The sequence below is a fragment of the Corythoichthys intestinalis genome, chromosome 16 (assembly GCF_030265065.1).
Source record: "Corythoichthys intestinalis isolate RoL2023-P3 chromosome 16, ASM3026506v1, whole genome shotgun sequence".
NCBI classification, from domain to species: domain Eukaryota; kingdom Metazoa; phylum Chordata; class Actinopteri; order Syngnathiformes; family Syngnathidae; genus Corythoichthys; species Corythoichthys intestinalis.
This window is the reverse complement of record NC_080410.1, coordinates 6,857,131-6,874,530: the sequence shown is the minus strand read 5'-3', so window position 1 is coordinate 6,874,530 and position 17,400 is coordinate 6,857,131. Positions and strand designations below refer to the sequence as shown.

General features: G+C 39.1%; 1 protein-coding gene across 2 annotated transcripts in view; it reads right to left on the bottom strand.

Moving 5' to 3' along the window:
• sez6l2 (seizure related 6 homolog (mouse)-like 2) overlaps positions 1-17,400 on the bottom strand; it is a 55,064-nt gene that overhangs the window by 18,723 nt on the left and 18,941 nt on the right. For both annotated transcript variants that reach the window (XM_057861115.1, XM_057861116.1), the window contains exons 7-11: positions 16,570-16,755; positions 16,287-16,470; positions 11,241-11,404; positions 4,245-4,439; positions 160-298 (exon numbers count right to left, since the gene is read on the bottom strand). In XM_057861115.1, coding sequence (XP_057717098.1) covers positions 160-298; positions 4,245-4,439; positions 11,241-11,404; positions 16,287-16,470; positions 16,570-16,755 — 868 coding nt within the window. The remainder of the gene's footprint in view (positions 1-159; positions 299-4,244; positions 4,440-11,240; positions 11,405-16,286; positions 16,471-16,569; positions 16,756-17,400) is intronic.

Genomic DNA, 17,400 nt, shown 5'->3' with positions numbered 1-17,400 from the left:
TCCAGTTTTTTTTTTTTTTCGTCACCCTGTACTTTTTGCGGGCAACACAAAATGACATGGCAGGCTGCATCGGGCATTAAGTTTGACATCTGTGCTTTAACACAAAAATGCTGAGCTGTGCTTACCTGCCTAAATGGGGACAAAATGAAGCAAACTCACATTTGGATGTCCAGTTCAATGCGCTTTTCTTCATTGACGTGGATCTGCCATAAGCAATCCAAGCCCTTGGAGTAGCTCTGAGGCCAATCAGGGGAAAGGATAGTACCCGAGGGATCAGTCAGGTCACCTCCACACAATGCTGAAGGGGCAAGAAAGAGGTAAAAACTGAGGTGAAAGGACACGGTCCATATGGCAAAAACATTGTAGAAGATAGTAGTGTTGTCAAAAGTATCGAAAAGTGTGAGACTGAAATGTATCTGAATATGAAATTTGAGTGCAAATGCATTGCTACTTAGTTAATTATTTGTTTTTGCACTTCCAAAGGTCACCAGAAGTGTGTATTCCAGGGCTAAATTTGATTTTGCACTACTTTTGATTATTGTTGCACTAGTATTGCAACCGATACGGCACTAAAATGACGTCATCGGTGAGGACTAAGAAATAATGTGCCGATGCTATGCAAAATGTACTTTTTAGATCTAGTTACCAACCGCTGTCCGCATAGCTACACACACCGCAGTGAAAAACAGGAGCATTGAACATTCGTTCATTCACTATCAGCCCTCCCACTTTAAATAGATTGGACGTCTAGCGCCGTCAATGGCAGCTAATGAGTTAAAAAAATAAAATTTGTTCTTCATCTGGCCAAAATGTTCCCTCCCACCAATTACTGTATTTTACACACTATAAGGCGCACCTAAAAGCCTTTAATTTTCTCAAAAGCAGAGAGCACGCCTTACGATCCGATGCACATTATATATTGCTCAATATTGGTTAATCATGGCATGATATTCCCTTTAGTGCAGCATCATCTAGTGGATGTATAACACAATCACTACTACTACTACAACTATTGTGCCTCATAATGCAGTGCGTCCTATACAGTGGGGCAAATAAGTATTTAGTCAACCACCAATTATGGAAGTGCTCCTACTTGAAAAGATTAGAGAGGCCTGTAACTGTCAACATGGGTAAACCTCAACGATGAGAGACAGAATGTGAAAAAAAAAAAAACAGAAAATCACATTGTTTGATTTTTAAAGAATTTATGTCCAAATTAGAGTGGAAAATAAGTATTTGGTCACCCACAAACAAGAAAGATTTCTGGCTGTCAAAGAGGTCTAACTTCTTCTAATGAGGTTTAACAACGTCTAACGAGGCTCCACTCATTACCTGTATTAATGGCACCTGTTTTAACTCATTATCAGTATAAAAGACACCTGTCCACAACATCAGTCAGTCACACTCCAAACTCCACTATGCCCAAGACCAAAGAGCTGTCGAAGGACACAAGAGACAAAATTGTAGACCTGTACTAGGCTGGGAAGACTAAATCTGTAATAGGTAAAACGCTTGGTGTAAAGAAATCAACTGTGGGAGCAATTATTAAAAAATGGAAGACATATTAGAGCACTGAAAATCTCCCTCGATCTGGGGCTCCATGCAAGATCTCACCCCGTGGCGTCAAAATGATAACAAGAAGGGTGAGCAAAAATCCCAGAACCACACGGGGGGACCTAGTGAATGACCTACAGAGAGCTGGGACCACAGTAACAAAGGCTACTATCAGTAACACAATGCGCCTCCAGGGACTCAGACGTGTCCCCGTGCTGAAGAAAGTACACGTCCAGGCCTGTCTGCGGTTCACTAGAGAGCATTTGGATGATCCAGAAGAGGACTGGAAGAATGTGTTATGGTCAAATGAAACCAAAATAGAACTTTTTTGGTAGAAACACAGGTTCTCTTGTTTGTAGGAAAAAGAATACTGAATTGCACCTTACCCAATGTGAAGCATGGGGTTGAAAACATCATGCTTTGGGGCTGTTTTTCTGCAAAGGGACCAGGTTGACTGGTAATATTTCAGTATGCCCTCTGCTTTATTTTCAGGTTAAAACCAACAAAAGTTGAACAGTTTTCCCCTCCCAAAAAATGCTGAATGCACACCAGAAAGAGCATCTGAACTCACACAAAATATTCTGAAAATGATTGTCTGGGACATGAGGCCCATTGCAATTCATTTTAACATTTAGAACAATATAGACATACCACAAAAAGAGTAAGAATTGTTCTGACTCCTGTTAAAAAGGCGAAGTCACAGTTTCAGTTTTTTCATTTTCATTTTTTTTTTGCACTAGTTAATGCCAGCAGCATTTGACCTCATTATTTGTGATTTATTATTGATATTTATGTTTATCATTTATACGTTAATAAAGAATTTAAGTGTTCCAAAATGTTTTTCTGTAAATTAATAAGCTTCAACAAAAACTTTATTATTAAATTAGTTAAAAATAAATAAATAAATAAATAAATAGATTAGTCGACTCAACAGGGAGTGACTTGTAAATGCCCTAAAATCGTAAAGACTGACCATGAATATTTAGTCAACCACCAATTGTGCAAGTTCTCCTACTTGAAAAGATTAGACATGCCTATAATTGTCAACATGGGTAAACCTCAACCATGAGAGACAGAAAGTGGAAAAAAAACAACAGAAAATCACATTGTTTGATTTTTAAAGAATTTCCAAATTAGAGTGGAAAATAAATATTTGGTCACCTACAAACAAGCAAGATTTCTGGCTGTCAAAGAGGTCTAACTTCTTCTAACGAGGTCTAACGAGGCCCCACTCGTTACCTGTATTAATGGCACCTGTTTAAACTCATTATCTGTATAAAAGACATCGGTCCACACTGAGTCAGTCACACTCCAAACTCCACTATGGCCAAGACCAAAGAGCTGTCGAAGGACACCAGAGGCAAAATTGTAGACCTGCACCAGGCTGGGAAGACTGAATCTGCAATAGGTAAAACGCTTGGTGTAAAGAAATCAACTGTGGGAGCAATTATTAGAAAATGGAAGACATACAAGACCACTGATAATCTCCCTCAATCTGGGGGGGCTCCATGCAAGATCTCACCCCGTGGTGTCAAAATGATAACAAGAACGGTGAGCAAAAATCCCAGAACCACACGGGGGGACCTAGTGAATGACCTACAGAGAGCTAGGACCACAGTGACAAAGGCTTCTATCAGTAACACAATGCGCCGCCAGGGACTCAAATCCTGCACTGCCAGACGTGTCCCCCTGCTGAAGCCAGTACATGCCAGGCCCGTCTGTGGTTCGCTAGAGAGCATTTGGATGATCCAGAAGAGGACTGGGAGAATGTGTTATGGTCAGATGAAACCAAAATAGAACTTTATGGTAGAAACGCAGGTTCTCGTGTTTGGAGGAGAAAGAATACTGAATCGCATCCGAAGAACGCCATACCTACTGTGAAGCATGGGGGTGGAAACATCATGCTTTGGGGCTGTTTTTCTGCAAATGGACCAGGACAACTGATCTGTGTAAAAGAAAGAATGAATGGGGCCATGTATCGAGAGATTTTGAGTGAAAATCTCCTTCCTTCAGCAAGGGCATTGAAGATGAGACGTGGTTGGGTCTTTCAGCATGACAATCATCCCAAACACACAGCTCTAGAGGGGATCTGCGTGGAGGAATGGGCAAAAATACCAGCAACAGTCTGTGAAGAGCTTGTGAAGAGTTACAGAAAACGTTTGGCCTCCGTTATTGCCAACAAAGGGTACATAACAAAATATTGAGATGAACTTTGGGTATTGACCAAATACTTATTTTCCACCATGATTTGCAAATAAATTCTTTAAAAATCAAACAATGGGATTTTCTGTTTTTTTTTCCACATTCCGTCTCTCATGGTTGAGGTTTACCCACATTGACAATTACAGGCCTCTCTAATATTTTCAAGTGGGAGAACTTGCACAATTAGTGGTTGATTAAATACTTATTTTCCCCCCTGTATCTTCAAAAATTGTGGCATCGGTACAGTGTATCAGCATCAGGAGTCCAAAAACTATATCGTTGCAACGCTAATATGAACCACTAATAATCGGGATAATAGAAGATTTGGATCAGTTGAATCAGGATAACTCAGTAATGCTCAGAAAATCATCAATATGGACAAAGATTGGAATACTGGTAGTTAGTTGGGTTTGATACAAAAGCTGCTCATCTTTTTTTATATATATTTTTTTATTTGGATTGATTCATTTTTTTAAGAGTCATATCACCTTTGCACACAGGTTCGCTGTCATTCCAGTGAGGGTTGCTGGGGTCCACGCACTCAATGGTGGCTGACCCCTGTTCCATGACGAAGCCTGGTGAGCAGCTGAAGGTAACAGTGGTGCCCAGCTGGTAGCTAATGTCACTGCTGCTGAAGTTTCCATGCGGCATGTAGGGCTCCCAGCAGTGCTCATCATCAAACGCTGGGGAAAAAAAGGAAAGGATGAAAGATGGCATTTCCCTTCATATTGTAACAGTAGTGCGTCCCCATCATAAAGAAACAATTTTCCAATTAATCCCCCACTTCAATTTCTCAACGTGAAATCTAAAGTAAACGAGAAAGTGGAAATTTCTGGAGAAATTACGATGGTAGCTTTGATGTGCTGTGATGGTTGGTATATCGTGTCACTTCCTGTTGATTTTGAGGCATCTCACCCTTCCTGTAGATATCGGGTCACTTCCTGTATATTTTGGGGCATCTCAGGTTCACTTCCTGTTCAAATTGGGTCATTCCCTGTTTTTTGGGGGGCATTTCGGCATCACTTCCTGTTCATATTGGGTCAGTTTGAAATCAATAGGAGTTAGTGGGAGGAGTTTTTGTGCTATTGAAATGAATGGTGAGTGGGCCCTTTGTGAATGGGAAATTTTGACCATTAGAAATGAATGGGTATGTTTTGGCAAATTTTGGCGGAACTGTATGTTTTCAGTAAAAACTGAATAGAACTTTTGTGTCTCTTAGCATTAAAAAAAAAAAAAAACTGCGTTTTTGGGCGAATGGTCAATTTATAGGTGTTAAACAGAAGACAGCCTGCGTTGCTTGAAAATTCCGATCGTTTTGGTTTATGATGTGTCGGTGAGTCGAAGAAACGTCATTGAAAAAAAAAGTAATATTATAGATGGTAGCTTTCATATTTGATGCAAAGCTACCATCAACTATACATGCACAAAGATTAGGCTGTTGGAAATACAGTATATCACAAAAGTGAGTACACCCCTCACATTTCTGCAGATATTTAAGTATATGTTTTCATGGGACAACACTGACAAAATGACACTTTGACACAATGAAAAGTAGTCTGTGTCCAGCTTATATAATAGAGTTAATTTATTTTCCCCTCAAAATAACTCAAAATATAGCTGTTAATATCGAAACCCCTGGCAACAAAAGTAAGTACACCGCTTAGAAACTACTTACATCCCTAAATGTCCAAATTGAGTACTGCTGGTCATTTCCCCTCCAAAATGTCATGTGACTCATTACAGGAGTGCTGTCAGCATTGCTGCAGAGATTGAAGAGGTGGGGGGTCAGCATGTTAGTGCTCAGACCATACGCCGCACTCTACATCAAATTGGTGTGCATGGCTGTCACCCCAGGACGAAGCCTCTTCTGAAGACGGTACACAAGAAAGGCCGCAAACAGTTTGCTGATGACATGTCCACAAAGCAGATGGATTACTGGAACCATGTCCTATGGTCTGATGAGACGGGCGGGCTTTCTTGTGTCCCGTCTTCAGAAGAGGCTTCCTCCTGGAGTGACAGCCATGCACACCAATTTGATGTAGAGTGCGGCGTATGGTCTGAGGGGTGTACTCACTTTTGTTGCCAGGGGTTAGAGATTAATGGCTATATTTTGAGTTATTTTGAGGGGAAAATAAATTAACTCTATTATATAAGCTGCATACAGACTACTTTTCATTGTGTCAAAGTGTCATTTTGTTAGTGTTGTGACTTTGTCCCATGAAAAGATATACTTAAATATCTGCAGAAATGCTGGGAGTGTACTCACTTTTGTGATATACTGTAGTGTTGCACGGATACCATTTGTTTGGCTCCTGATACCGATTCAGACACTCGATTGTCCGGTATCGGCCAACGGCGATACCTTACCAAATCTACCGACACCAAAGTTTTGGAAAAATTATACATTTCTTTTCCCTATTAACAATAAATTACTGCCTACTCACTGTAACGTAATTGCTATCATGGCTTGGTTAGACACCGCTTAACTCATGACGGCGCTAGACGTCCAATTTATTTGAAGAGGGAGGTCTGAGGGTGGCCATGTTGGTACGAGCAACGTTCCCACCAAAGTCAATGCATTGACATTAAAAGGACTTTTTTTCAATGTCAAAGCATCCGCCATTTACTCAGTAGCCGCCATTGACGGAAGTCAAGTTGAAGTGGGAGGGTTCGTTCAATCGTCGCCACCGTCCCACTTCGAATAGATTGGACGTTTATTGATAAATTCATTTCAATTCACAGCAGAAGGATGCCACACGATTGGACGTTTATCATCATCTTCGAAAGGGTGACAAGCGCTTCTTTATTTGTGGCAGCATGCGTAGCTGGCGGCCATCTTGGCTAGGGCGATTAACGGTTAGAAACTGGATCGAAAAAATTACACATTGCACAGCATTGGCATGTTATTTTTTAGTACTTCCTGATACCGATGATGTATTTTAGTGCCGTATCGGTTTAACACTAGCTGGAAAGAGAAACTTGAAACTGGCAAAATGTAAGGAAATATCTAAAAAAAAGAAATGGTCATTCGATATTTTGGTCTAAGAGAATAATTTTTTAGAAACGATTCAAATTTACCGTTGTGGAAATAATGAAACTTAACCCTTAACGTTTTGGAGCACAACCTTTTGAGGTAGTGAATTGTCGTTATGCACTTAATTACATAATCAAGATTTTTACTAGTTTTTCTGAAAGGACACAGAAAATCCAATGCTGACTGATGCAGAACAGAAAAATCTTGCCTATATAGGTGTAAATACATGCAACACCATAGAATCCCTCGACAAAAATCGTTAAAGGTCTTTGCCAGAAAACCAATGTCATTCAATTTTTATATAATTTCTTTTAAAAAGTACAATTTATTGAGCCTTGGGAATTTGAAGAAAAAAATTAAAATGGCTTGTCTGATGTACATGGTATTACATGGACTCGCCCCACCACTTATGTTGGACTTTAAAAAAGCACTTACAGCGGTCTTGGGACCAGGGCCTCCTCCAGAGGGGACTGTGAGGTACCACTCAGAAAAACAGCCTTTGGTCAAAACCCTATCTCTATAAAGCCTGGTAAGATCTAGAACAATCTGCCACTCGCCATCAGGGAATGTCCTTCATTACAAATCTTCAAAAGTCACCTCAAGCAGTGATTGAAAGTTAACCAGTCATGTAACTAGGCATGTGCCAGTATGAGATTCTGACAGTATGATAACCTTTAGCCTAAATATCACGGTTTCGCTGTATCACGGTATTGCAATTACAGCTATATAATGTGCTACTTTCAGATATCTGGGTTTAAAAAGAAAAAAAACTTTTCCATTTAACGGGATTTTATCACATTAGCAAATTGGAACATAAGTATAATGTTAAGTTAAAATAAGTTTTAAAAAATATTCTAAATAAAGTTAAAATAAATGCAGTCCTTTAAGTGAGCCTAAACCCACAGCCACAGCTCAGCATTATTACCATCAGAACAAAAATAATTGAATTATTTCCATAAAAAGCATGTGTGTATGACTCGTAATATGTTTACATTATACTCACCCTCTCTTTCTCTACACAAACAGTTGCCAGAGAAAAAAAACCACACCACGTTTTACCACCGCTAGACACGCTAAACACGCTAGAGTGAACTCTCGTAGCTGGTGGAAAACGTTAATGACAGTGTTTACTAACTTCTAATTTTGTATACCGTATTTTTCGGACTATAAGTCGCGTTTTTTTTTCATAGTTTGGCTGGGGGTGCGACTTATACTCAGGAGCGACTTACAGTGCCTTGCAAAAGTATTCGGCCCCCTTGAATCTTGCAACCTTTCGCCACATTTCAGGCTTCAAACATAAAGATATGAAATTGAATTTTTTTGTCAAGAATCAACAACAAGTGGGACACAATCGTGAAGTGGAACAACATTTATTGGATAATTTAAACTTTTTTAACAAATAAAAAACTGAAAAGTGGGGCGTGCAATATTATTCGGCCCCTTTACTTTCAGTGCAGCAAACTCACTCCAGAAGTTCAGTGAGGATCTCTGAATGATCCAATGTTGTCCTAAATGACCGATGATGATAAATAGAATCCACCTGTGTGTAATCAAATCTCCTTATAAATGCACCTGCTCTGTGATAGTCTCAGGGTTCTGTTTAAAGTGCAGAGAGCATTATGAAAACCAAGGAACACACCATGCAGGTCCGAGATACTGTTGTGGAGAAGTTTAAAGCCGGATTTGGATACAAAAAGATTTCCCAAGCTTTAAACATCTCAAGGAGCACTGTGCAAGCCATCATATTGAAATGGAAGGAGCATCAGACCACAGCAAATCTACCAAGACCCGGCCGTCCTTCCAAACTTTCTTCTCAAACAAGGAGAAAACTGATCAGAGATGCAGCCAAGAGGCCCATGATCACTCTGGATGAACTGCAGAGATCTACAGCTGAGGTGGGAGAGTCTGTCCATAGGACAACAATCAGTCGTACACTGCACAAATCTGGTCTTTATGGAAGAGTGGCAAGAAGAAAGCCATTTCTCAAAGATATCCATAAAAAGTCTCGTTTAAAGTTTGCCACAAGCCATCTGGGAGACACACCAAACACGTGGAAGAAGGTGCTCTGGTCAGATGAAACCAAAATTGAACTTTTTGGCCACAATGCAAAACGATATGTATGGCGTAAAAGCAACACAGCTCATCACCCTGAACACACCATCCCCACTGTCAAACATGGTGGTGGCAGCATCATGGTTTGGGCCTGCTTTTCTTCAGCAGGGACAGGGAAGATGGTTAAAATTGACGGGAAGATGGATGCAGCCAAATACAGGAACATTCTGGAAGAAAACCTGTTGGTATCTGCACAAGACCTGAGACTGGGACGGAGATTTATCTTCCAACAGGACAATGATCCAAAACATAAAGCCAAATCTACAATGGAATGGTTCAAAAATAAACGTTTCCAGGTGTTAGAATGGCCAAGTCAAAGTCCAGACCCGAATCCAATCGAGAATCTGTGGAAAGAGCTGAAGACTGCTGTTCACAAACACTCTCCATCCAACCTCACTGAGCTCGAGCTGTTTTGCAAGGAAGAATGGGCAAGAATGTCAGTCTCTCGATGTGCAAAACTGATAGAAACATACCCCAAGCGACTTCCAGCTGTAATTGGAGCAAAAGGTGGCGCTACAAAGTATTAACGCAAGGGGGCCGAATAATATTGCACGCCCCACTTTTCAGTTTTTTATTTGTTAAAAAAGTTTAAATTATCCAAAATATTTTGTTCCACTTCACGATTGTGTCCCACTTGTTGTTGATTCTTGACAAAAATTAAAATTTTATATCTTTATGTTTGAAGCCTGAAATGTGGCGAAAGGTTGCAAGGTTCAAGGGGGCCGAATACTTTTGCAAGGCACTGTATGTGTGAAATTATTAACACATGATATCATTTCACATGTTATTTTGGTGTTTTGGAGTGACACTGATAGTTTGGTAAACTGGTTAGCATATTCTTTATGCTATAGTTATCTATATAAATCTTAATAGCTATGGCCACGTTCGCGTTCTGCCTTTGGCAATGTGTGTTCAATTGTATCATTGACTTTTTTATTTTGAAATGCATGCTCTTAGTTTGTGGCGCTTTCACGCCCACGTGGGACGCACTCGCACTTGTTTACGCAAAGAAGAGCGCTCACACGCCAGAAGACGGACAGCTACGCAGCGTCTCTGTCTGAGCGAGTGGGCGAGAGAGAGAGAGAGAGAGAGAGAGAGAGAGAGAGAGAGAGAGAGAGAGAGAGAGAGAGAGAGAGAGAGAGAGAGAGAGAGAGAGAGAGAGAGAGAGAAAGAGAGACACGGCTGCATACCTACGTTCATTTTTTATGCCTGTAAAATATCTCTACAGAGGAAACGCCTGTGTGTATCATCTTTTATGTTGTTGTGTGTTTTCCACCCGCGATCGGACACTTAGAGCCAGTTGTGTGGTTGTTTGAACGATGTGCTAATGCTAGCGAACACATGCTAACCGTTTGTGTCATTGATGTAATAGCACCTAATTATCATTTATTTACGTTGATGCAAACCTGTTTGGTGTCGTGCATGAAATTCATTTCGTTGTTCATGCACACTGTACACTTATTCAGCATGTTGTTCTCTATTGTATTTTTATATTAAATTGCTTTCAAGATGACATATCTGTTCCATGTGTTGGATTTTATTAAGTAAATTTCCCCCCAAAATGCGACCTATACTCCGGTGCGACTTATATATGTTTTTTTTTCTCTTCGTTGGGCATTTTATGGCTGGTGCGACTTATACTCAGGTGCGACTTGTAGTCCGAAAAATACGGTAAATGCGAAATCATATAGGAAGTATTGCCTCCTCAGCAGCCACTCCCCGCAAACATGTTTTACCTGTCAGTTGGCCCTCCTACTCTAAGCCACGGCCGTCTGTAACTTTTCTGCAGCCTAAGTATTCCCATACCAGCGATTCGTTCAGGTGTTTCACCTCCTCCAGCCATCGTGTAGCACATCTGACTCACTGACACTGAGCAACAACTGATGGGGGAGATTTGATCCTTGTAGCTGCAAGCGAAGGATTTCATCATGCATTTTTGGGACATAAAATATGGCTAATACGTTAGGGACGGTAAGACGGAAAATGTTCACGGTTTTGAAACCTTGACATTTTCATACCATGATATACCTTAGAACCGGTAATCGCACATGTCTACATGTAACTACTAAATTTTAACTTCTTAATAATTTATTGTACTGTGCTATGTTCTGTTGTGCCCTCTTGTTCTCTCTTATGTCTTCTTGTATCTTTGTTTCATTACCTGCCTAGGGACTGCGGATGAAAATTAGCATTTTTGCTATAATCCAGCATATTTACGTATTTTAGATGTGTCTAATAGATGTTCATTAATGTGCACTGTCCCTTTCAAATACATTTTTAAAAATGTCATCAATTGTCGCTCCAACTGAGTACATTCCTAACAGGCCTTGAAGCTCACCTTCATATCGAAGTGCCAGAAGTAGAGGGATAGAGGATGAATCAGCAGTGAGTTCCAAGTACAGAGAAGTGCCCTCACTCAGCAGTCCATGCTCTGGCACATCATCCATATCTGAGTCGAAGAGAGGTGGTGACAACGAACTGTTCCCGCTGTGCACAATTAACCTAAAAGGACAGAAAGCATATTAATATGACATTGCATGTTTCAGATCCTGGACACCTTTCCTGCAAGATGTCGAAAGATTAACTTGTGTTCACTGTTATTATTTGATGAAGGTGTCATATTTAATGTGGTTTTGTTGGTATAGTGAAAAGGATGTTACATTAGAGCGAAATCATGCTCTTGAAAATGTATAACGTAAAAAAAAAAAAAAAAAGTCCATATATCCGTTTTTAAGCAGGATCGGTACTGACTTGGCTTGAATCAACAACCATTTTTAAGCAAAAAAAGAAATCAGATATTTAAGAAAAATGATCTGCAATGTTGGAACTAGAAGAATAGAATAATGAAACACCTTTATTGTCACTGTACAGAGTACAACAAGATTTAAAGATCTATAGCATCCACCAAATAAAACAGCAGCAAAAATACAATAAGGCTAATATAAAAACACAGGTTACCGTGTACACAGATTAGGAATAAGTGAATAACTGACAAGCAGCAAGTGGTGATGTAGCGGTAATAAAACAATGCATTTATGACAATTTACAGTACCCTGACTAGGAGGCAAATGGCTGACTTGATATGATGCAAATGACAGTTTGTGCATAGATATTGATGGAGAAGGCTTCTGACAGGGTCCCCAGAGAGGAACTGTGGTTTTGTTAGAGGAAGTCTGGAGTGGCAGAGAAGTATGTTCAAATGGTGCAGGACATGTATGAGGACTGTAAGACAGTGGTGGGGTGTGCTTTTGGTGTGACGGAAGTGTTCAAATTGGAGGTGGGACTACATCAGGGATCAGCTCTGAGCCCCTTCTTGTTCTCTATGGTAATTGAGAGGATGACAGACAATGTTTGACAGGAATCTTCATGCACTATGATGTTTGCAGATGACATTGTGATCTGTAGTGAGAGCATAGAAGAAGTGGAGGAGAAACTAGAGGTGCGGCGGTTTACCCTGGAAAGGCGAGGAATGAAGGCTAGCCACAGCAAGACTGAGTATCTGTGTGTAAATGAGAAGTACCTAGTTGGAAGAGTGAGGCTACATGGAGAAGAGTCCAAGAAGGTGGAGGAGTTTAAGTATTTAGGCTCAAGATTCCAGACCAATGGAGAGTGTGAAAAAGAAGTGAAGGAGCATGTGGAAGCAGGCTGGAACGGGTTGAGAAAAGTGTCAGGTGTGATGTGTGACAGAAGGGTTTCAGCTAAAATGAAAGCAAGGTTTATAAAACAGTGGTGAGACCAGCGATGATGTATGGTCTGGAGACAGCGCCACTGAGAAAAGACAGGAGGTAGAGCTAGAGGTAGCGGAGATGAAGATGCTAAGGTTCTCTTTGGGATTGACCAGAATGGATAGGATCAGGAATGAGCATATCAGAAAGACATGGAGATAAGGTCAGAGAGGGCAGACTGAGATGGTTTGGGCATGTCCAGAGGACAGATAGTAAGTATATTGGAAAAAGGATGCTGAATTTCCATATGTCAGGAGTTAAGACAACTAAAGTGAGGTACTATAGATGCTGTGAGGTAAGAGTGTGACAATATCTCGATACAGCGATATATCGCGATATTTTGCAACCCGATGGGTTATCGATATGCTCCCGCCAAGAATCGATACTTTTATTTAACATATTGGCCATACAATGGAATATGGATGCTGTAAACTGCTCAATGTTTGTTGAGCAATTCCTTGGCGGTCCACTAGGGGCGCTCGGGAGTGGCGGTGAGGGTAAAGTGCGCACAAGTTGTCTAGAGAAGAAGAGAGGAAGCTCAAGTGGGTTGAAAAAATAAAAAAGCTCCGTGAGAACGGTGGAGGAAAAAATGAGAAAAATATTGCTACAAATCACACATGGGGACACACTTTAGATTTTACACCAACAAGAAAGGAAGTAAGGTGAATAAGGACTTTGCTGTATGCAAGAATTGTCTAAGAAAAATAAGTTTCACTGGGAGCTGGTGACGTAGTGGATACCGGAGTTTGTGAGCTTCGCTTTCATCACTTGAGGTAAGAAAGTTATGCAATGTAATTGACGTTTTAATTTACATGTATTATTTTGATGACATTTGGTGTTGAATGATATAAAATAAACCAGGACCCTAAACTGGATGAAAATGAATATCGAACAAGCCCACATGAATTTACCGATTTATTTGATATTATTTGAGAACCAATTTCCATCTAGTTTACTACACAAACTGTTATGACTGTCATTTTGATACAATAAGCTATAAAATGGTTTGAATAGGTTCCAAGATATATAAAGTGATGTGCATGATAATTAATGTAGCCTACATATTAATAATAGGTAATTATTGATATAGCCTACATATTAAAAATAGGTAATTATTGAATTTTTAATTTCTATACATTCAATTCATATTTTTTTTAATTCAATACTTCCAACACAAAAAAAAAAATCAGGATTTCAACTCAAACGCTATGAAGTAGCTAATATTTTTTGTTTTATTTTGTTGTTTTTAAGGTGAGGAAGACTGTGACTGAGCAAGTCTGACATCTTAAATGCTGAAGTAGATAGCGGAAGTGCTCAAACCAAGCAACAAAGGTCATATACGAAGAAAAGACCCACCAATTTTATCATTGCCCCACTCCAAGCTCAACTGCTGACACCTGCGGCACTTTTTATTTATTTATTTTTTAAAAGATTTAAAACTTTAAAGAAATTAAGGGTGCCATTCATCATGATCTCTCCAAGTCATATCAGTGGTCGTGGTTGGTTTCCTCTATATGTGCAGGGGCACAATTTGCAGTAGATTTATATTTTACAGCAATGTTGCACAGATAAGGTGTCACTGCTTAATAAATGACTTAAACAGTATTTTTTCTATTTTTAAATATCTTTTTTTTTCTTCGTTTCAACAGTTGTATCGTAGAATGTCATGTATCCAATTTCTGACCAATATATCGATAATCGCTGTATCGTGATATAATCGTTATCGTGAGCCTTGTATCGCGAATCGTATCGTATCGTGAGGTGCCCTGAGGTTCCCACTCCTACTGTGAGGTACAGTAAGGTACTGTTCACGTGACAAAAAGATACATGGTGGAAAACACAGACAACACTGCAAAAGCCATTTCTGCTCTTGCACCCCTCTTTAAAACAAACTGCTGTATTTTAAGCCAAAAGAATTGTTGTTTTTGATAGAGCAATAAGTCTATATACTGCAATAGCAGATTCATGGCGCATTAAACCCCCGAACTATTTTTAATTTGTCCGTTTTACCCTGGAAACTCCCGTTTACAGACGTCGCGCAACCGTTTTTGTTTCAACCCTTCCAGAAAAAGGTCAGTAATTATATTTATTATTCAAAATGTATGTCATTTTTAGCTTAGAATCATTAATTGATGTCTAATATTTTGTTTAAAAAAGAAAAAACGAAAAATTATTCACTCGCATATTTTAAACTTTTAAACAAAGTACGTCACAATGAAAAAAATGGTGTCTGTAAATAAGTCAAGGATATCTACCTCATAACTATGGCTTAATTTTATTTTTTTTGTTACTGTCGCATTTTCCCCGATATGTTAGATGATAAATAATCGATCCAAACAAAGAAAAATTGAAAAAAAAAAAAAAAACATTTAAAAAGGTAAATATATGAAAAAGAACATCTCGACCAATCCTTGATGTCTGTGATTTCTGCATCGCGACCCTTGTTATATTAACATGTTTCACCCATAAAATCCCCCAAAAATCCGGCTGTGGCCATTCACATCTGTGTCTCGTGGCGTCTTTAATTATGCTTCCTCATGCTCTCTCTCTTTCTATATATGTGTATACATACATATACACAAACATATATATACATATATATACACATATACATATATATATATATATATATATATATACACACACATATATACATACATATATATATACTATATACATATATAAGGGCAGTCAAAGGATTAAAATTTTTAATCGAGTTAATCACAGCTTAAAAATTAATTAATCGTAATTAATCGCAACTCAAACCATCTATAAAATATGCCATATTTTTCTGTAAATTATTGTTGGAATGGAAAGATAAGACGCAAGATGGATATATACATTCAACATACGGTACATAAGTACTGCATTTGTTTATTATAACAATAAACAAGATGCCATTAACATTATTAACATTCTGTTAAAGCGATCCATGGATAGAAAGACTTGTAGTTCTTAAAAGATAAAAGTTAGAACAAGTTATAGAAATTTTATATTAAAACCCCTCTTAATGTTTTCGTTTTAATAAAATGTGTAAAATTTTCAATCAAAAAAATAAACTAGTAGCCAGACAATGTTGATGTCAATAATTACACAATGCTCATGGGTGCTGCAGCCCATAAAATCAGTCACACCCAAGCGCCAGCAGAGGGCGATAAAACTCCAAAAAACACAAGTAACAAGTGGACTTTGCACTGTTCTGTCATTTTAATCTGTTTGAGCGGGGCATGTGCGTTAGTTGCGTCAAATATTTTAACGTGATTAATTTAAAAAATTAATTAACGCCCGTTAACGCGATAATTTTGACAGCCCTAATATATATATATAATAATAAAATGACTGGAGACAAAATAGCGGATGAGACTCCGGCGTCCTAAAGTCGAAATCACGTAAGTTGGGTACGTTGTAATGCGGGGACTAACTGTACTCTGTCTTAGGTTCCTTTATTGAGAATTTTTAAGAAATTCCTTTATTAACATTTTTTAAAAAAACGAAATATCAACTATTGGCGTGAGCATATCGATAACTTATTAAGATACATAGAATCACAAGATATCACTATATCAATTTATTGTCACACTCCTACTGTCCTTAAGTTATAAATAAGTTTAAGAGAGAAAAATATCAAACTACAATTAGTGATCCACAAAACAACTTACTTATCATCATCTTCATCCAGTGCGATCCTCTCAAAATGCAGGTGGAGTCTGTGGCCATCTTTGGCTTCTAGTAACCAGTGGCAGCTCAGGTTGTTTCCATTACTGTGATTGGCAATAGACGGCGGGTGTGGCGATAGGATTCGGCCCACTGTTGCATTACGAACCCACCCCCCACAGGACACAGCTGTGGAAAAACAACACCCCGCATATCGCTTTAAGATATGAACTACGCTCACCAGTCAAATTTATTCCTCACAAGAGGCCTTCAAATGAGGTAACTGACCAACACATTGGGGTTCGGGCGTACTCCAGTGTGGTTGTGTTGTATTGACGCAGGTCGCCACCTCATGACCGCGGACTTGGAATCCTGGATCACAATGGAAGTGTGCCTGACCGCCAGGATGGATGTCGGTTACGGTCACACCACCGCTTTCGGGAGAATGAGGGAAGATGCAGGATAGCATAAAAGCTGCAAGACATGAAAAAGTGCAACTATGGACCTTAAAACATAGAGTTGGACCTACAAAAACGGAATTGTAAACCTTTCAACCTTTTCCATTTTATCCCTCAAAGGCACTCATTTAACTCACTGGCTGCCATTGACGGCACTAGACGTCTAATCAAAACAGAAACATTTGTTCATTCGCCATTCCCAGTCAAAATGGAATGGATGTCTAGTGTCGTCAATGACACTGAAACACACCTGTCAACCCGAGGCCGTTGGCAATCTTACAAATAATGACGTATGCCCTTACAAATTGGTGACTTATCTTACAACGTCGTATATAGCGTGAAATATGAAACAAAAATAAAACTCAAGTTTTAAAATAATATGAATTTATTGGTAATATTGTCACATATAACCTGGTGCAATCAAAGAACAATCAATATCTTCAGCTCCATCATGATTACTAAAATTTAACAGTGGCTTTTGTTATAATTGTATGTAGCCCTTTTGGCATTTTCTATCATGTTTTGATGGCTACACTTCATGGCACTTCAGCTCGCAATTCAGTTTGACTTGAAGGTAGTTCGTTAGTGTGTCCAATTATAAATTCAAAAGGTCAATTGATAAAATTAACGTACCGATGCAATCTTTGAGTCAGGGAACATT